This window comes from Besnoitia besnoiti, chromosome III, assembly GCF_002563875.1.
Source record: "Besnoitia besnoiti strain Bb-Ger1 chromosome III, whole genome shotgun sequence".
Lineage (NCBI taxonomy): Eukaryota > Apicomplexa > Conoidasida > Eucoccidiorida > Sarcocystidae > Besnoitia > Besnoitia besnoiti.
Window position 1 is genome coordinate 5,296,187 of NC_042358.1, and position 19,960 is coordinate 5,316,146.

At 58.2% G+C, this 19,960-nt stretch overlaps 4 protein-coding genes across 4 annotated transcripts; 3 read left to right on the forward strand and 1 right to left on the reverse strand.

Moving 5' to 3' along the window:
* Positions 1-378: 378 nt before the first annotated feature.
* On the forward strand, positions 379-2,905 carry BESB_050530 (uncharacterized protein; the record flags this gene model as incomplete). The annotated part of the gene is made up of 5 exons (XM_029363504.1): positions 379-981; positions 1,402-1,480; positions 1,827-1,983; positions 2,397-2,487; positions 2,750-2,905. The coding sequence occupies 5 exons, from the start codon at positions 379-381 to the stop codon at positions 2,903-2,905; spliced, it is 1,086 nt and encodes a 361-aa protein (XP_029220870.1).
* A 1,583-nt stretch (positions 2,906-4,488) lies between these two features.
* Positions 4,489-5,331, reverse strand: BESB_050540 (putative anaphase promoting complex subunit 11; the record flags this gene model as incomplete). The annotated part of the gene is made up of 2 exons (XM_029363505.1): positions 4,489-4,628; positions 5,076-5,331. 2 exons carry the CDS (start codon positions 5,329-5,331, stop codon positions 4,489-4,491), a joined length of 396 nt encoding a protein of 131 aa, XP_029220871.1.
* Positions 5,332-7,691: 2,360 nt separating this feature from the next.
* Positions 7,692-9,269, forward strand: BESB_050550 (uncharacterized protein; the record flags this gene model as incomplete). Its single annotated transcript, XM_029363506.1, has 1 exon — positions 7,692-9,269. One exon carries the CDS (start codon positions 7,692-7,694, stop codon positions 9,267-9,269), a length of 1,578 nt encoding a protein of 525 aa, XP_029220872.1.
* A 3,928-nt stretch (positions 9,270-13,197) lies between these two features.
* BESB_050560 (uncharacterized protein) lies at positions 13,198-19,705 on the forward strand (the record flags this gene model as incomplete). The annotated part of the gene is made up of 9 exons (XM_029363507.1): positions 13,198-13,435; positions 13,918-15,582; positions 15,831-16,029; positions 16,512-16,646; positions 17,060-17,326; positions 17,598-17,718; positions 18,014-18,894; positions 19,122-19,175; positions 19,549-19,705. The coding sequence occupies 9 exons, from the start codon at positions 13,198-13,200 to the stop codon at positions 19,703-19,705; spliced, it is 3,717 nt and encodes a 1,238-aa protein (XP_029220873.1).
* Positions 19,706-19,960: the final 255 nt, after the last annotated feature.

The window sequence follows — 19,960 nt, forward strand, 5'->3', positions numbered from 1 at the left end:
AACCGTGTGTATCTACTCTTCGCGACACCCGTCCGCTTGCACGTTCACTCCCTTTACACACGCTGCAACGCTGCTGTACAATACGCATAGCAGCGACACGCTCGTTTTCCGTAGGAGCGTGCGCGGGAGGATTCCGGGGCAGGAGGGAACTGGTGGTTGCACGCTAGTCTCAGCGTTATGCAATGCCGCGTACATGAGCAGTTCCTTCTTTAAAACTCCTGAAACTGCCAGAGTGTGACCCTTTCGTCGTAAGGGCAAGGAGCAAGGCCACGCGTGGAGAGGGGCTCCGAGTCGGAGAAGAAAGGTGTGTTCCCTTTATCGTCTTCTTGATGCGCAAGCCTCTGCAGTTTTTGTTTTGAGGGGAGAAAACTACAAGACATGGGGGGGACCAAAGAAGGGGAAGCCTCGCCGCTTGCTGAGGGCCCTGTCCTCCCTCAAAAAACCGAACCCGCGGGAGGGTTGCGGAGGCGTCACCAAGTGAAAGCTGGGTCTTCCTCCTCTTCTTCCAGGCGGCCAACGGTTGCGAACGATCACCACAGTAGCGGCGAAGAGAATGCCCCAGAGGCTGTCGTCTCGTCCGCGGCCTTCGACGCTCCCTCGCTCGCTCGCGCTCAGAAAGACGCTTCAGCGTCCTTTTCTCCCGAGCAGCCTGAAGAGGAAAATAAAGCAGTGGAAGCGTTGACTCTCCCAGGGGTGCGCGTCCAGGAGTCTTCTTCGCCTTCGAGTTCTGCGCCCGACACAGACTCGGGCGAGAAAGCTCGTCAGGCCAAAAGGGCGGAAGCGCGGACTTCCTCGCCCTCTCTCGCGCCGACTTCCTCCTCATCTGCTTCGGCCTCTCTTCCTGCTCCCGCCTCTAGAGCTCAGCGCCTCTTCATCGAAATAACTGCGGAAATTCGAGAGTTCCTCGATAAAATGGGCCCCAGCATCGCCGGAGAATACACGACTCGCACTGCGATCGACTTGGACCGGCTCATGGAACTGGTGAGAGGGACACGCTGAGCGCGCTTCACCGCGTGCTGTGCCCCAGCCGGCGCGGGGTGCGAGATTGATGAAACGTGCCAGCCACGCTGAAAACGCTCGAGACCACAGAACTCAATGAGTAATGGCGGAGAAGTGTACGAACACCTCCATCCCTAGGCCTGCCTAGTACGCGATAGACATATAGAGCGAGAGACAGAGATCTGTATTGTTCTACGAAGGACTCTTCTTTCACCAATCGGCAGACGCGGATATTGGTAGCTGAGGAGAGGCACGCGCGTGCACATGCTTATAGTTTTGCGTATGCGTGGAAATATGCACAGCAGCGCTCGCGGGCACATTTGCTTGATTTGAGTCGCACTGTCCTCGACACGAAGCGGCCGTGCCCCTTGTATTCCGTGTTTTTCTGTTTCATCTCTTCAGGTCACCAAGTACAACAAAAACCGCGCCAAAGCTGCGCATGTGCGCGTCAGCGACTTGGTTGAGAAATCCTACATCGTTGGTGTGTCCTTCTCCGGCGGGTCACGGGTAGTCTCTTGTGGACGCTCTGCCTGGACTCAGGTTATGCGAACAAATACTCCCATAGAGCCTCAAAGTTCACGAACGGGCTATCTGTTCCATGGCTACGGAAAGAGGCTGGATCCTTAAGAGTTCGACGCGCTGCAGCATTCTACGGGGACACCGTGAAGTGTACCTGTCCACTTGTTCATCTATCGTGTACGTATTTGTACGTCTGTGTCTTGTCATCCGCTCGCGGGAGCCTCGTCTGCGGTGTTGGGCTGCGCGTGGGGAGTTTTTCTGACGTGTGGCGCCACGGATTCTTCTTTCGTGTCCCCTCCTGTGTGCAGGAAAGGCTCCTCCGCCGGCTGCGGTGGACGTCGACGCACTGCCCGCCAGCGAGAGATTTCGACTTCTCTCTGAGGAAAGGAAGTATCGCGCCACAGTGAAGAAGCTCTTCGGCACCACGGAGGAGGACGTGTTCGCGAACTACACACAAAGCATGGCGTGCGTGTAGACTCTTGCACTTAGGAGAGCCAGGAGCGAGAGGCGAGAGACAGAGCGCGCAAGGATGCATTCGCAAGAGTGTTCAGAAAGGCACAACACTGACAGTTGCGTGCAGACAGGAGATCGGGGCTGGTGTGCGCCTGCGCACCCAGATGCCCACGAGTGCGCAGGATCTCGGCCTACGAGGCTGACTTCACAGAACTTCGCGGTTGGTAGCCTGTATCCGAGTGCCGTTATCGAGCGACCCTTGCTGAAGTCCCCGCTTGTAGCAGTCGAGGAAGATCGCCTTCTTTGCTTCGATAGACGATGTCCTTCTCTGGAAAGGGCGATCTCTCGTTTTCGTGAATGATGCCGATTCACAGAATATGGGAGTCACTAGAGTGTGCCCCGTACCCTCTCTTGTGTACCGTCAGGCTTGGCGTCAACGCACTAATTGGAATCTTCCTCATGTTTCTAGCTGGCTACTGGGTAGCGGAGTATTCTGGCGTCCGCGACTTCACAACCGTAAGTTGTGACGGGATTCTGGGGGGTCGCAGACTCCTGTGTCTCCTGCTTTCGCTCAGTATCGAGGATCTCAAAATTTTTGAACAGCCGCCTAAAGGAGGAAAGCATGCCAGTCGCCGTCAGGCATCCGACCTTCGTGCAGTGTCTTCCTGCTGTGTTGGCTCCTCTTACTGGCGGCGTAACTGTGGTTGCAGGGAAGCCGGTTTCTACTTTCCTCTGGATTCTTCGTCTGATGCACTGCTTGTCGTTCCCTGCGTTGTAGAAGGTGATTGTTGGCGTGATTTGCTCCTTCGGGTGTCTCATTCTCGAAGTTGCGCTTCTCCTCCTCCACGACTACGTGCTCCAGCGGAAGCAGAAACGGAAGACAGCGGCCAGGGGGCCGCAAACGCTGAATCCGAGAGAGATGTTTCCGCGATGAAGGGCCTCTTGAAGAGATTCCAACTTCTGTGGCTTGTGCTCTACGAGGATGCCTGCGGCGGCAGCTGCAATTTCTTTCGTTGGTCGCGCAGGTGGACCGACGAGCAGGCCGCCGCGATCCTAAGCATCGGGTCTCGGAGCTCTGCGTGACGTCCACTGTGGAATTCCGAGATGTCTGTGGAGAGGGAAGCTTCTCCCGTATCAAACGTAGATTCTGGTGCCGGTGCCCCTGGGTCCCGCATCCTGTCCAGCCGTCTGACTCCTCCGTTTGCGGGCGTGCTTCATTGGGCACGCACGTGCTCCCAGTGTTTCTCACGACGCTGGGTTTCGCTTCAGTCTTCTTTTGCGCATGGGCTTTTTCGGCGCTTGACTACGAGCAGCGAGCCGAGCTTATTTTCCGTCATTGGCACCGGATCCGCCTCTTGTCAGGGGAACGAATATTCGGCGGGTTTGCTTCTCTCGTTTACTTTCGCGGACGGGTGTGTGAGGATGGAGCGGTATTCGCCAGTTCAGGGAGCTTCGGCGGCAACTACGGAATTTTAGCAGCCTGCGGTAAATCTGAGTGCCTTCCGACATACGAGTTTGTCACCACTCGCCCCGAATGCGCAGCAAGCAACAGCTTCTGTTTCGTGTTGCTCTGTGCCGTATTTCCGCACTACGTACGAAATGAAAGCAAGATTTTCGTGTTTCCTATCCGCTAGCACGCATGTTCCACCCGGAGATGCATGTGTATTCGTTTGTGCGTGTGACAACGAGGCCCGCAAGCCTTTCGCTTCTGCGTCCACGTTCTCTCTTGCTGTTGCTAATGTGCCCTCCGCACATTGCTCTGCGTGAGGCCGTGTGAAACTGCTAGATAGAATCAGAGGCAGACGCCTTTTTTTTCGCAGCCACGTACTTGTAGCACCAAGAACGAGCGATGCACACTGGAGGGGTCTGCCATAAGAAAATTTTGCTTGAAACACCGAAAGCCGGCGCCGTGTATACCGGCGTCACTACGCCATGTTTTGAGCTTGAGACAGAACTAACGCTTCCAAGCAAGACTGTGAAACAGGAACGTACAGTAAAATGCCTCAGTGACAACGTTCCAGGAATGTTCAGATCCCTGTTCTGATTAAAAAGTCAAGGGGCACAGGCCTGCGTCCTCCCTCAGAATAAGACGTCCAAGAAACCCAGAGATACGCGTGCGTTCGGAAGAGGCTCTTTCGTAGATGGCAACGAACGGCTGCATATACGTCACGTATGTGAATATGGATGTCTGTCCATAGACCAAAGAATTTCTCAACCAACAGATTCGGCAGGCCCGCGCAGTTGTCCAATGCCTCCCCAATATGACCACGTAAACGTCTGTAGGGGTCTGCACGCGCATTCAGATAAATATATAAAAAGATATACGTATGAAAGACAGGAGTGTGTTACTCATATATATATATATATATATTGGCAGGGAGGCTGCGCCACCAAGCAGGGTTAGCGCGCTATGGGTTGCCGCCTCTTTCGCGGGTAATCGAGCACGCAGGGTCTGTGTATTTGCAAACATCTGCATGCGGAGGCATACATATACGAGGGAATAATTCTGTCAAGAGGTCAGCGCGAGGGGGTCTCGCCGGGCCCTCCCTCGTTCGCCGCAGGAGTTTCGCTCGCAGTTTTGAAGCGCCACGGTCGCCGGCAAAGCGGGCAGCCAGCCTGATTCTCGCGCAGAGCGTCTTCTCTGCTCAGCCACGTCCCTGAACAACACAGAAAGATCAGACTCAGACGCGCAGACATGCAGACATGCATCTGCACGCAAGGGCGAGCTGACCTGTGCACTTCGCCGCGAAACATACAACGCGTACATGATGTATATGCGCCTACAAATACCATAAAACCATATATATACAGGCCTTTTTACGCAGCAGACGGGTCCCGACCAGCTGCGGATACATAAATACAGATACATACATATGTGCACGGCTGTGTGCCTCACTGTGAACACGAACCCGAATCGTCGCCGCGGATAGGGTTATACTCCCCGTCAATGAAAACCAGAGGGGGGAGTCGGGGGGGGAGTGGGGGGACGACGGGGCATGGGTTCAAGGCTTTCTTTGTTTCTGCCGCGGCACGCAACAGTTTACATCGCTATTTTGTGTCTCTGGTGAAGGCCAACGTCCGCGGCGCGTGCCTCCGCGGCTCACCGATGCAGTGAAGGTGGAAGACGTGACCACACGCTCCGAAGGCCGGCGGACAGGCTTCCCCGGGTTTGTCGCACGCGTTGCAATGCACTTCGAAGGCGTTGCTGCAGATGCCGCACTTCTCGTCGGGCGGGATGCCCTTCCACCTCCAGCCGCCCACGAAGTGAATGTGGCGGACGCGCACGCGGTGGTGCGGCGCGAGGCATGAGGCACGCAGCAGCAGCGCCTCGTTCGCCGTGACGGGCTCGCGGGACTGCATCTTACTCAAGAAAACGCAACGAAGCGCCTTCGAACGCCAGTCAAACCCCCGCCTCCTCCTCCCTCTTCTCTCTCCGCCGCTCGCACGCCCGATCCCCCGGGCCTAGCAAAGAAAGAGAAGAAAGGCAACGAGCACGCGCGCCTTCGAACCTCCGCCTCACGGCAGGAAGCGCCACTCGTTGTGCGGGTCGCGGGGGTCTAGGGCTGGGCAGGATCTTTTCTCCCAGGGCTGCGCGAGCTTGGAGAGTATCAAAACCCGTTAGTGTGAAACGGTGAATTTTCTTTCAATTAGTCACTGACTAAAGTCCAAGATTCGTGCCTGCCTGTCTCTCAGGTGGGAGTCCCTCGAGGTAGCGGGCTGCGCAACTGAGGCCCGCCCTCCGGCTGTCGTCCTCCACACGGGAGAGGCAAATGCCGGAAGGGAGCGAGAGAATAACTCGAAAGAGGCAGAAAAAACGGGAGGGAAGCGCGTATTTTGAAAAAGTAGGACCAGCAAGACGACGACAGTCCACAACCGGACACACGGAAGGAGCCGTGCACTGAACCAGAGAGGCAACGGACGGGCAGCGGAACGAACAGAGAGGGAGAGAAGCAAAGAAGACATCACCTCAGGAGCAGATTACAGAAAAAAGAGGGAAACACCGGAGAAGAGGAAGACACGGAAGTAACACTCCTTTGCGGAGAGGCAAGCTGTCTGACCCTCTTTCGGAGGGGCACGCGATTCACATCGCCTTATGCATGCAGCGAAGCCTGTCAGCGTCGGGCGACGACACGCTTCGTCCGTCACTTCCCTCCTCGCGGAACCTCTTCGAACGCAGCGAAGCGAAGAGGTCAAAGTGCGTCGCCCAGAGTCGACGCATCCGGCGGTCAGCGGGCTGGCGCCGCTTCGATGCCAACACGCACGACGAATCTTTGGTTCTGTTTGTCGCCTCGTCGTGAGCCCTGCGCTGCATGCATCTGCTGGCCAAGCGACGAGGCGCTCGCTGGAGACGACAAGACTTGAGCCGGCGCACGCGAGACAGGCGGTTTGGAGGGAACTACATAGTCCAACTGCGTTCCCACTACTCTGGCGACTCCGCCTCTGCTTGGAGACGCAGGTAAGTCTACAGGGGCGCAAAAAGAGGGACTTGAAGGCTCAGCATGCGCCACGCGCTCATCTGAACGCTTGCCATCCGAATCGCCGGAGCGTGTACACGTGCTGGCTGACGCCTGTATGAAATCAGGAACTTGCCTGCAACGCGTGAGCACGCCAAGGTGGCAGCATTCACAGCAAATTTTGTTTCAAGATGTAGTGTGTTTCAAAATGGCCGAGGGAAGAGGAAAAAGGCGAGACAGAGCAGAGAGACAGGAAGTGAGAGAGTCTGTGTGCAGTCCCGAGGGACTCTGCTCGAGCATGCGCGCACACCGAGACAAAACTGCACACTTTACCCCTTTGTGTGCCTTTTGTCACTTTGCCAAGGAGCGACGGACATGCCTCTTGCTTCACTCTCTTTTTCGGCATGCCGCTTCGGTTTTGAAGGCTTTAAAACCGCCTCCGAGCTACTGGCACGTCCATTCCGCTCTCACCTCTACGAACTGGCACCACAATCCATTCCTGCCAGCGTGCATGCGGTGTCGCGTCGCGCTGGAAGCCAGGTGAACGGTACGATTCAAACCCGCCGCACTCTGGCGATCTACAGGAGCGAAAAGGGAGAATCGAGTGTGTCGGGGTCTGGAGATGTTTGCAAAGCTCTTCTTTTCGTGCTCTTTTCGTCTTCGACTGAGCTACAAGACACACTCGTCGCAGCTGCGCACGCGGCCTACGCCACGTGCATGTATATAGTCCAGACTATGCGAACATGTACTTTCCTGAGTGTAAGGAGGTGCGAGCCCGATGAGACATCATTCAAGAAGGGATTGCATCTGAGGATATGGCGGAGCCGCGTGAGAAAATGTGAGCGCGAACGGCGGAACGTGTGTCTGGTGTCTACTGCGTCGTCCCTTCTTTTCGCGACGACGGTGCGTTTCGCTTTCTGTCCGTGAGAACAAAGCTGCACCGCGAGCTGAAATCCCTTCTCTGATGGCTGGTTAACTGTCACTGCCTCCCGTGCCGAATTGCGGAACGGCGGGCGGTCGCTGCCGTAGTGCCGACGAACCCGTCAGCCTCCGTGGCTGCGGCGGCCCTCCTCTCCTCCGCCTCCTCGATGGAATACGAGCTGCCTGCGGGCGAATTCAACAGTTGTTCAGGTGTATACAGATAGCCCCGTACACACGCACGCATCTCTATGCATACTGCTCGACTGTATATATATATATGTATACATACACTATCGTTTGTGCGCGACTCGGGTGACAGGCCGCTGCTAGGAACGTTTGAAGAAGATGTGTGACCGGACAGCAGATTTCCACTCGCGTTGTGCGGGCCTCCAGCGGTCGGTCCCGGCTCTGGGAGCTCTCTGCCGAAAGCCTCTGCCCTCGCCTCCTTTTCCATTTTCCCTTTTTTCGCTCGGCGCCGATGCCCAGTCGCCTGTGAGAGACGACGCGGTCGCTGGTTCGTCCTCGCCTCCGCCCCCCTGCATCTCTGCGCCGGCGTTTTTGTTTCTTCAGAAGGCTGCAAAGTGTGCAGAAGAGCAGAGCGCCATAGAGTTCCAACTTCACCACTCTCCACACGCGGCTCGGGACGGCGGCAGGGGAAGTGTACGCACACCCGGGTCGTCGCCCGCTGACGCGCCGGCACCCTCGGATTCAGCAGGCGCAGACGTGTCAGTTCTTTTGAAGAGAGTCCACAGGCAGCAGGCCCAGCTGCAAGACCTCGAGAACAGTGTGGGCAGGTGGGATGACGTGCTGCTTGTGAAGAAAAAGCGGGAGGAGTGGGAGAACGCGTATCGTGAAGCGGTGCTAACGGATCCGGCGCTGAAGACTCTGTTAGCAGACAAGCCAAAGCGCGTGGCATTTGCGTCGTTTTCCCTCTTCTCGAAATCCGACCGGGAAATAGGGGACGAAAACTCAGAGGCTGCGGCTCACCGGCACGCCGTCATCGGATGTCTCTACGCTCACCTCCAGGATTTGACATCGGATTTGAAGACGCGGGAACTCGCGCTTCTTCAAGGCCAGCTCGACAGCCGTCGTTACTTTTCTGCGTACAGCAACGCCTCCGCTCACGGGTTTTCCTTGGAAAACCGAGCAGAGAAGTATGGCTCCACCGCCGTGTCGCCGTCTTCCATTGCAAACCCGTTGCTGGCAACGAAGGGGGCTACTCGGCAGCTACACGCAAGTCTCGCGGCCGCTGAAGCTGCCAGAACAGCTGAGCGTCTGCTTCGCCCCATCACGAATAAAACGTCTTCTCTTCCGAGGGACGCACCAAGCCCGTCTGCTTCGCTGTTCTCTCCGTCTCTTGCTTCTGGCGCTCTGGAAACCGGACTTGGCGCCGAGGAATCTTCGAGTGCCCTCCACAGGCGTCGAGGTGTCTCATGCAGAGACGTCGAGTTAACTGCGCTGGAGGGAGAGGCGCAGCCTGCGGGGAGAAAGCAGGGTGTCGTTTTTAGAGGCAAGGACCAGAGGAGGGCAAGCGAGAGACACGGCGTAGCGACTGGAGAGGGCGGCGCGGGCGAGGAGGGTTTGGAGGTCGACATGCAAAGCCTCGCACGGGAAGAGCAACAACTCGTCGAGACGCTGTCGACAGACGCGGACCTGGTCCAGGAAGTTCAGGGGAAACTGAAAGAAATTGTTCACTGCATGGACGTCTTCAGCGCCAAAGTCCTCGAACAGTCAGAGGCCTGCGAGCACATCAGAGAACTCGCCGAAGCGGCTGTGGAAAATGTCGCGGGCGCGGGGCAGCACCTGACAAAGGCGCTGGAAAGAACCTCGGCGTACAGATACTACGTGCTTATGTTCTTCCTCGTGGCGGGCTGTCTTGTGCTTCTTCTCGACTTTCTGAAGTCGTCGAGCCCCTATCTGTAATTCGGAAAATCCCGTGTAGAGCGGCACTGGCTGCAGATTCATAGCATAAACTGCATACCTTCTGACAGCCTCCAAAGGGTCTCTGGCTGCGCCTCCCCTCTCTCGGCAGATTTCTGTCCTTTTCGACTTTGTAAAGTTTTTTTATTCGCACATATGTTTTTAGACGAGACAGACACCCCCAGACACCGAGGGATCGGTTTGGCGCATACACATATTTTTGTGTCAGTCCACCTGTTCAAGATCGCAGTTTCGCTCTCGCTCAGAAGGCCTTGCTATCGGTGATGCGCGAAGTTGGTATATATGTATATACACGTGTACCAGTACACAATGATTGGCCTGAAGGGTACCCGAAACTAGACTCTGTCTGTGCTTATAGACTCTGCAACCTTTCGGCAGAGTCAAGCGACGGAGGCATGTGGTACCCACAATGCGACAGTTCACGCAGCAGATAAAAATTCCTCTTTGAACCCAGAGAGCTGTTCACCCAAAACACTTTTCAGGGCGGAACGTGCGTCGGATGCCGCGAGACCAGAATCGTTCTCCCGAGCGATGTTGAACAGCAGCTTCCCTGGGATGAACATTCCGAAGCACTGATGTCTGCGTGTCTTCTCACATAAGACATACACGTCTCAAGGCATCCACCGTACCTAGTGTAGTCCGCCTGAATCAGATGTGACCTTTTGGCCGGCAGTCCCTGCCAGTGGAGCGAGGAGTGATTGATTCGAAAGCACTGACGCTATGTGTTCATGCATGCTTGTGATGCTACACGCGTATGAAACACAATTCCCATGGCGACCGCGGACCCAGCCTACAAAGAGTAGCTAGTTCTGCACCAAGAGATAGTAAGAAACGGAAGTGATGAGCTACAATATAATAAGTGTCGTGTATCCCGCTGCGTCAGCCACTTCAGCTCGCAGAAGTACGAACGCTTTCGATGTGAATCGACCTTGCTACACCTACATGGCCGGCACCACGGCTTGCCCGTGACCTGTGCGGCGCCTCGTGTCGGTTTTTGCTATGCGATGCCGTAGCATTGTTTCCTTCCATTCCTCACGCGGAGACAAGGCAGTGTCTTCTGCTTTGCAGCGAGGGTCTCCTCTGCGTGCTCAGAACATGCCAGTTACCAATACTGGAGCGACTCCTCGCACGAGGACACGCGACTCGAATACGGCAGCGTTCCGCAGACGCGCGGTGGTAAGCGTGTGGAAGTTGGCTGAGCATTGGAGCTGTGACGCGTACAGTCGTGCCCATGGAGAAAAATCAGGCGTATATACGCATGTAACTCTCCATTTTTGCGAGAGCAAGGAACACACACAGGGCGGGAGATGTAGCACGTAGCGGACGGGCGACAGCCATGGGCACAATAGAGGCTAGCGACGAGTGGAAGAGGTTTGGTCGCGGCGGCGCGACGATCAGTGCCTCGTTCACGGAACCGAAGAGGCCGACAAAACGCTTAGGGCGTGAAAAGTTGGGAACGGTAGCCTCCATTTTCAGTGTTCCCTGAGAGCGCTGTCGACATAGATGCGTACATGCACGGACGCTTACCTGTGCGTGGGTCTATGTGCGGATTTACGGGGTTCCTACACCCACTCCTAGCCGTATCGTCTCTGCAGGGTTGAGCTGTCTCGCGAAATCTACGCCGACGGGGTGCACAGCTGGCTTTGCGCCCTCCGCCCAAGCGCCCCGTCGGGCTCAGGCGAGTCAGGAGGTCCACACAGCTCGGGTTTCGGGGCGTTCTGTACCCGCAAGAGCGTCTCTGTCCGTCCTGAGGCTCGCCCATCAGCACGACTTCCACTCACTCTTCAGTGTGGACACGCAGCGTTCTGTGAGCGAGAAAAGAGTCGCGAGAAGTCGAGGTTCTCCTCTCGGTGACTATCGTAGACGACGCTGAGGGCTGGACTAAGTGAGAGACTCGAGGTCGCAGCGAGCAACAGTGAAACCCCGTAGGCGACGTCTCGTGCGGGAGAGCGTCCTTCTCCACTCTGTAGTATTCCCTCTTTCCTTTCCGCACTCGTCTGACTGGCATTCTACTGCAGAGGTCCGCTTCTGAATCACCGCGGACCGGCCGCTACGGCCGCGCTCTGAACAAGTTTTTCATGTCCCGCGGCTTCCGCCGAACGGGTAAGGCGAAGAGCGGTGGTGTCCTCCCAGTCTGCTTTCTGGGCGACGCGAGCCCGCACAAGAAGCTGGAGACGTTTGTGACGTCTGCTGGACAACATCACGCGGATGTTCAGCAAAAAAAAGGCAGCATAACAACACTCCGCGGAAAAAGCATGTGCAGCCCGCACAGCAGGGCCACACAACCTGTTCGCACTTTCTGCAGCGTCCGCGCGCAGGCCTCTCTCTCTCGACTGCCTTTTGGGCGCTTCCCCCCTCAGGAAAGAAGCCAGAGAGAGAAGCTCGCGCCCCGCCCTGGGGGGCGTTGAGCGGAAGTGGCGCGCCCGCGCGGCGAGAGCCGGGAAGGCGAGAGGGCAGCGCGGCGAGGGAGCCGGTGGAGAAAGCATTGAGTGAGGCGCCAGACGCTGCATAAAAATAGCCTAGTTTGAAGAGGAAGGCGAAGAGGAACTCGGGTTTCTTTCTCCCTACCATACCAACCAGGAGTGCCTGGCTCTCTCTTCCTCGCACTGACGGGGGCCGTGAAGAAGAAGACGCCTGCTCGCGGCGATAACGCCGTCCTCTTGCTTTCCGGATTCCGCCCTCTTTCGCGTCGGAGCGAACGGCAGCGATGACGGTGAGGCGTGACAACTCTAGTAGGTGGCTTCTTCCCACTTGCGGTCAACTCTTCTCCGTACACTGCGGGAATAAATGAACCTCTCTGTCATGCTTTACGTCCTGCGCGGCTGCTGGAGTTTTTTTCGGTGATGCCTCGAGTCGCGATGTCTCCCTGAGCGGTGATGGCCTGCCGTCGTCGCCCAGCACTTCCTTCAAGAGAGGAAAGGGTAGTTGTGGAACCGTCTCAGCGGCCTCCAATTCGTCTTCTGTGAACCTCTACGGACCTTGTCGCCAGTCCCTCGAGTTCTTCGGGGCGTCCTGCAACTTGCTTCGCATACTGTCCCCTGCGTCTGTGCGGCCAGGATGCACACGGGCGCGGGCGCGCCCCAGGCCTTCCACCATGCGCGAATGCACATATCTGTAGCCTTTTCACGCCAGTGTGCGGCACCGACGCATGTGCCTTCGAGTCGTCCGCGCGAAAGCGCTTGTATACGTACGCAGAGCCCTTTATATCTCAGAAGGTTGTATCACTAGCGGCTCCATATGCGAAGCGGGGGGGTGGACGCTTCCAGACTTTCGGCCCTCGCCCGTGAAGACCCCCTCCTCTCGAGCGTCGCCTCCAGTTTTTTTTTTTCCAGCGCTGTAGCGCGTCCGCAAATTCTTTCTTCCCCCTTCCGTCCGCCCGCGCACGCAGATTTCGAGTGCTGTGCGTGCATCCTTCTACGTTCTCACCCGCCCGCCCAAGCGTCTTACCGCCCCAAAGTCGCCGCCGACCGTGTGGGTCGCGGGTCGTTACCTCACATCTTCGAGCGACAGCTGGAAAGAGGAGAGAGAAGGGAGAGAAGGAAAAGCAAGCACTCGACGGGTTTCGCGCACCTGCGCGTTCCCTCCCTGCCTGCTGCCCCCCTCGATACATCGCGGCAGGAGGCTTCCAGCGAGGCAATCGCTCCTCTCTGCCACTTCGGACGTCGAACGGCTGCCACGGCGTTCTCTCGCTCCGTTCAGCTCCATTTGAAACGCCTCATCTTTTCAGGGCGACACAGCAGAGGGATGAGATCCAGCGCCGTCCGTCGCCTGTGTGGTCGTTTTTTTTCCGCCGACGCTGTGAATGAACCTGGGAAGTTTTTGCCCGACTAGAGCCGGCAGTCTTGCACGCCCTCGAGTCCCACCTCGCTCTCACACTCGCGCTCGCTTTTTTAGCAGCCTCGATTTGAAAATGTTCTCTGCTCCGCGGCAGAGCCTCCACCCGCTGGTCGAGGCGGACGAGGACGCCTCCGGCGCCGTGGAGACGGTGCAGCACGACGGGCCCCATGGAGACACCTCTGGAGGGTCACCCCGCTTCAGGGCGGAGCAGGCGTACCATGAAGACGCATGCGGCCGGGCGCCCGCCTACCAGCAGCGCGGGCAGTCTTTCGCGTTGCCGATCGGCGGAGGCAGCTATCCCATTCAACCAGGTAAGCCTACTCGGCTCCCTCAAGCAGTGACGTACTCAGGTCGGAGGGCGCGTGCCGCCACCCTTGCAGCACGAACGGCGGCCGCGGGACTTCACAACTCACTAGGTCCCGAGCTGCCGGTCGCTTCGTTACGGGTTCGGGCGGACAGTGCACTTTGCTCTCGGCCGCCGCATTTCTACTCCGTGGCTCCATAGGTAAATGCGAGGCACACGAGTATAAACATATATATATATATATATATATATATATATATATATGTTTAAATTCGTGTGCCTGGCTGGGAATCCGTTGCCACGTGCACATGTGTCTCCGGACTGACACGGACACTATATATGGCAACATCTACAAGTGAATCTCTGGGATTCTATATATGAATACGTAGGCACATCCAGGTCTCGAGGTGGGCGCGCTCACGGATTTCGCCCTTCGGCCAGTATTCAATTCATACGGATCCGTGACTTGTGTGTCCGTGCCACTCGCAGACTTTGCGAGTGAGCAAGCGTTTCTATTGCAGCTGATTCGAGATCAGCAAAGCGAAGGGCAGTTCCTTGGCGAGGAGCTGGACGTCGACTACGCGTCCGGGACACACGGCGCCGCGCGCAAGACTGACTCACGCGCGCTGAGTGCTCCCGACAGCGGCGACGCCACGTTGTTCCCTGATGAAGCAGACGCCGCACACGCGCTGCACATTCTGTCTCCGTCGCGCGCGAGCGCCGCCGCGTCTGGGGTGACGAGGAGGTCGTCTGTCTCCGCGGACGCCGCCACGGCGCAGGGCCTTTTCGGGCCCTCGTGCCTGAGCTACGTCGACCCCCACGACGCGCCCTTCGGCGTGGGGCCGTCGGCCGTGCTGCCGACAGTCCGTGAGTGCCCGCTCGAAAAATGTGCGCACCTGGGCATGTCTTCTTCTTCGCCCCCGACCTCGCCTGCAGCCTCCGTCGGCTCGCACAGCAGCCGCGAGTCGTCGCCGGTGCGGAAGGAGACAGCCGCTGCCGCCGCGGGGGCGGGCATATCCGCTGCCCAAGGGCGAGAGGCCGAGGAGAGGAGCTCCTCGAGCGCGAGTCTTGGCGGCGGTGCGGAGAAGCGCGACGAAGACGGGCATCGCCTTCTGCAGGACAGAAGCCTCGCTCAGACGCATGCAGTGAGAAACGGGGCCTCGTCGCCCGCCCCCACGGCTGAGCCTGTCTCTGCTTCGGCGGCCTCCGGGGCCACCGAAGACGCCGAAGACCGAAAGATCTTTTATGAGCCAAGCCAGGAAGCCTGCCAGCCCGACGGGGTGGTCGCGGTCAAGGCGGAGGAGTGCGCTGCGTCATCTTCCAACCACGACTCCACGCATTCCTCGTCCTCCTCAACATCGCGCTCGACCGGGCTGCCCACGCCTGCGCGCTCATTCTCCCTCCCGAAACAGAGCTCCGCGCCCTCCCCGCCTGGCGACGGAGTGGCAGGCGGGCGGCAGGACGCGTCCCGCGGCGGGAAGGAGAGCGCCCTGGAAAGACCTGGGGGCCGCACTGAGCCTGCGTCGGCGTCCGCGGCGAGGACGGGCGCCGCAGACACGCCCGCAGCCAAGCAGGAGAAGCCGGACTGCAGTGACGCAGCCAAGACGACGGGGGACCTGTCGCCGGCCGCCAGCACGCCGTCGAAGGTCTCCACGTCGTGTGCGGAGATCAAGGGGTCTTCCAAAAGAGGGACGAGCACCAAATCCTCCAGCTCGGAGGCCTGCGACCCGCCGCGCAACGCACGGGGCTACGCGCCGCTGGCACAACACGAACGCTTCTTGCACACGGCGGCGCAAAGCCAGAAGGGTCCGGTCGCCTCGTCTTTGGCGTCGCCAACCTTCTCCGTCGCCTCCCGCTCCTCTGTCTGTGTCTCTTCGTACTCCGACTCGTCTTCGCCGCACAGCGGAGTTGACAGCGGCGGGCAGCCGGATCGCCCCGTCGCGCGAGAGGCCGCGTACGCCAGCCAGGTCGACGGCAACGGGACTGAAAGCGAGGGCGACGTGCGTGGAGCACAGAGAAACAGCGTGGAAGACGACGACTTTGTCTACTTGCAAAACATGCCCTCTGTGGCAACGCGCATGATGCTGAAAAAAAACAAACGCCTCTCGCCGGACGACTTCCTTCCTCTCCGGGTCATTGGCAAAGGCTCCTACGGTAAGCCCCAGAGACCAGAGGAGACAGGCTAGCGAGCGCCCCCCCGTGCAAGACAAACAACAAACAACGCGCACTTAATGCGCTTTCATGTGCCTCAACATATATATCTGTGTGTTTAGATCTTTCTGCACTCCCCAGCCCGCGAGTTGAAGGCCCCATAAGCCGTACTGCAGCACTCGTCCATGCCGTCGCTGGATTGAGACGTTTGCACATCCTCTGTTTCGCGAGCTCTGCGTTGTGTCATACAGGAAAAGTCATGCTGGTCCAGTTCCACCAAGACGGCGGAGTCTACGCGATGAAAATGCTGAGGAAGGAAGCCGTTGTCAAGAGGAATCAGGTCGAGCACACGCGAACCGAGAGAGACGTTCTGGCCTGGGTATCTCATCCCTTTATCGTTCAGATGCACTACGCCTTTCAGACGCGGAAGAAGCTCTACTTCGTTCTCGAGTAGGCGCCGCTATAGTGAGCCTCCTCCGGCGGCCCCGCGTCGCGGCCTGCCGTCCCTTCAGCGCTGCGCGCGGCTGCTCGAGGCTGCGGCTCTGCCCCCCGGAAGCTAGAGACAGCGCTGAAAATTCTGCAATTTCCTTTGCCTCTGACCATACTTGCTCGCGTATATGCATGCACAACGCAGTGTCTGCGTGGATTTATGCGGTATACCTCATCTAGCGACCGAACGTATCTATTTTAGGACGACGGTCCGCTCGCCTCCGGCCCCCCTCAGCATAGAACCTCCCCCCCCCCCCCACCCTTCAGTGCAGGCTACGAATGCTGTGCGTTTAATCCCATCTCTGCGGGCGTGTGCCTCTCTACACAATCGTACGTAGACATTATGAGAAGCGACGTGAGGCAGCAAAACGGTGTAGAGGTGAGACGCGTCTGCTCGCGGTTTCTGTGAACTTAACGCTCGCGTGTGCCCTCGGCTTTCGCAGGTATTGCCCCGGAGGAGAGCTTTTCTTCCATCTTTCTCGGGCCGGCAGGTTTACAGAGAACGCGGCATGCTTCTACTCCGCTGAAGTTCTTCTTGCTCTTGAGCACCTCCACAAGCACAACGTCGTCTACCGCGAGTAGGTTTCCAGGCTCCGTGCCGCGCGTGTGTGTCACAACTGAAGCTCCTTCTGTCCGCCGGCATGTGTGGAGTCTCGCTCAGAAGTGCTCGAGGAAGACTGACCAGCGCTTTGGAACCTTCGTTCCAGTCACTAACAGAGCGTCACCGCCTCTCTGGATGCCTCAGCTTTGCTGGACTCAAAAAGCAGCTGAGGCAGCTGCGCAGGGATCAGCCCCGGGACACGCCCGCTCGCCTTCAGAGGCAGCGCCCGTGCGTCTCGAGCTCCAAACGGCGGACACACGTCCAAGGGCATGACCTTTTGTTGCCAGGCAAACATCGCCCACGTCCGTGGCGGGTGCATCTGTCTCCAGAGGCGATTTGACTGTCTCTGTGCGCGTGTGTCCCCGCCCGTTGTGCGCCGCGTGTGCGCAGTTTGAAGCCGGAGAACGTCCTGCTGGACGACCAAGGCCACGTGCGCCTGACGGATTTCGGCTTGTCTAAGGAAGGCGTCGAGGACAACTGCAGCGCGCGCTCGCTCTGCGGCACGCCCGAGTACCTCGCACCCGAAATCCTCAACCAGCGGGGCCACGGCAAAGCAGTCGACTGGTGGAGCTTGGGTGCACTCATCTACGAAATGCTCACGGGTTTGCCGCCCTTCTACAGCGGAGACCGCGAACGGCTCTTTGAAAACATCCGGAGGTGAGAATCGACGCGCTGTATACTGTATGTATGTAGGTATGTATGTATATATGTGTGCCTGTATATACGCATGTGCGTATGTATGTATTTACACACGTACACATACATTTGATCATGCGGGGGTGAGCTCGGGGCGGACGGCAGACGCATTCGTTCCTGTGTCGCGTCAGCAGATACGCGTCGGGAATCTCTGCTAGACCTCGCCGGCAGTGGCGTGGCGCGGATAAGGCGCTTGCATCGCTGAAAAACTGTGCCTCTTCTGTGTGTGCAGCTCGGAGCTTCAGTATCCGTCGTACATGTCTCCAGTCGCCATAAACCTGCTGAAGGGTCTCCTCCAGCGGAATCCAGATAAACGCCTCGGCGGCGGGCCGCGGGATGCCGAAGAGATTAAGGTGCGACTTGAGGAATCTCAGAGTGCTACCGGAGAGCCGTCTTAGGGCAGCCCAGATCGAAGCAGCACCGAAGCTTCCCGTAGCCGCGATCGCTGTGGCAGAGGGATAGGGGCGGTGGCGGGGGGGAATGAGCAGCTGCGGTTGTGGTGTACGTAGGAACAGGCAACGTGGAAGCGCGGAGCGCCTTTGTGTATCGCCTTGCAGCGGCGTGGCGTTCATTTACGCGATCCTTGGCAAGCGTCAAAGCTTGATTGTGTATCCTACGGCGCCCGTGTGTGTTTGTGGCGTTCTTCAGCGGCACCCGTTTTTCGCGCAGATTGACTGGGACGCTTTGAAGGATAAGCGCGTGCGACCTCCTTTCTCGCCTCGCCTGCAGTCGCCGACGGATGTCCAGTACTTTGACAAGGAGTTCGTCAAGTTGCCGGTTATCAACTCTGAGGTGCACGAGTACCCCATTGGCCTTGCCGCGGGCGAGCCGGAGGCGGGGTGTACGTACACCTCGGGGGACGTGATTGGCGCGGGCGTGGAGGGCCGGGAGTGTTGGGGGGAGGCCTTTTCGCAAGATTGCGCGTCGGCGTTTCCACACGGCACGTCTCCGCCAAACTTTGGTGGCGGGTACTCGACGAGTTATTGCTCGTCGGCGCACCCCTCACAGAGCATGGCGGCGGGCATGTTTGCGTCTGCCCCGTTTGCGACTTCGCCGCTGCCGGGCGCCCCCGGCAGCGGCGGCACGGGCGGCGCAGCGAGCCACGCGCGGGGCGGTGCGCCTGGCGTCTTCGCCTCATGCGCGAAGGCCGGCTTCCCTGCGTCTCCAGGCGGAAAGGAGAACCGCTTTGCGGTGCCCGGTGCGCTGCGCTCCGACAATGCGCCGTGCTTCCACGGCGAACACGTTTGGCCAAACCGGGAAGGCCTGGCGCCTGACGGCGCGATGCCTCCTCCGATGTACCCTGGCGGGCCTCCACCGGGGTCGCTACCCCACTACGGACCCGCCGCGGGTTTCGGCATGCCCAAGTCAGCTGCGCCGGGCAGACCTGCCGTAGGCCCTGGAGCGATCGGCGGCGCATTCGGCCCCAGCGGCTGTCTCATGCCGAATCAGGCCCCTTTCACGCAAGCAGACGACGATGAAAGCGACGACTCCATGTTCGAAGGGTTCACGTATGATGAGCGACTAGATAGGTATGCAGAGGGCGAGACGCACCCTCCATGGAGCGCGACAGAGTCGGAGAGGTGGGCGGGCGGCCGAGGGAGGCGATGGGGACGGAAGGGGGGGATGGGTCTTCGGAGGAATCGCGTATTCGCGCGTGGCTGCAAAACTCTCGCAAAGGAGTCTCATGGCGCGTTAACCGCGACGGGGTATTCATGGACTGCGCTGTGCGGTGGTGTTTGTCGTGTGTGTTTTGCAGCACCCTGGGAGCCGCCGCAGGGGCGAGCTCGTGGAGACCAGATCGCGCATTTCGGTGAAGGAAACGCCGTAGCCGTTAACAAATTTTTCGCACTTTCCTCCGATACATAGAAGGCCCCGAAGGAGGAGACGACTCCTGTTTCCGCCTGTCTGGCGCAGTGAGACAAAGTATCCTGGTGGGAAGAGTGCTGTTTCCCGAATTTCTTCGACGACAAGGAAGGGAATGTTGAGATTTAGTGGTGACCGGCTTCCTTGTGCAAGATGCGGCGGAATGAGGAACAGGCTGTTTTCTGGCGAGTGACCTGCTTTGTAGACTCCAAGAATCAAAGGGGAAGGAGGCTCGCACCTGTTGAGCACACCTGAGTGTGCCATTCGGGGAAACCTGAGGTTGAACATTTTCCGGTCTTTTTTTTACCCGGGATTTGCAGGGCGAAAGGGAACGAAGTGGATATTTTTATGTGGCTGATGCTGAATAAGGGAGATATTGCCTCGTATTGCCTAGGCCAGCCGCGCAAGCGCGAAGAGCGTATTCGGGGTCTGCGAGGGTGTAGAGCTCACCGCGAAGACACTCGACGCGAATTCTGAGTGCGGCAAAGCCCGAGGGGGCGAACGGGGGAAGACTTCATTTTTTTCGTTATTTTGAAGCTCAGCTGGTGGAGAGCAAAAACAAACATCAAATTTTTTCGAACAAAAAACGCAACTCCAGGGAAGATCAAGGGAGCAAAGACTGGTGTGTTTGCTTGTTTACTTGTACACGCAAACAGTTGCATTTTCCCTATAGATCGGAAAAACTGGAAATGCAGCTGTATGGTGGGCGAGACGTGTAGAGGAGTCTCCGGT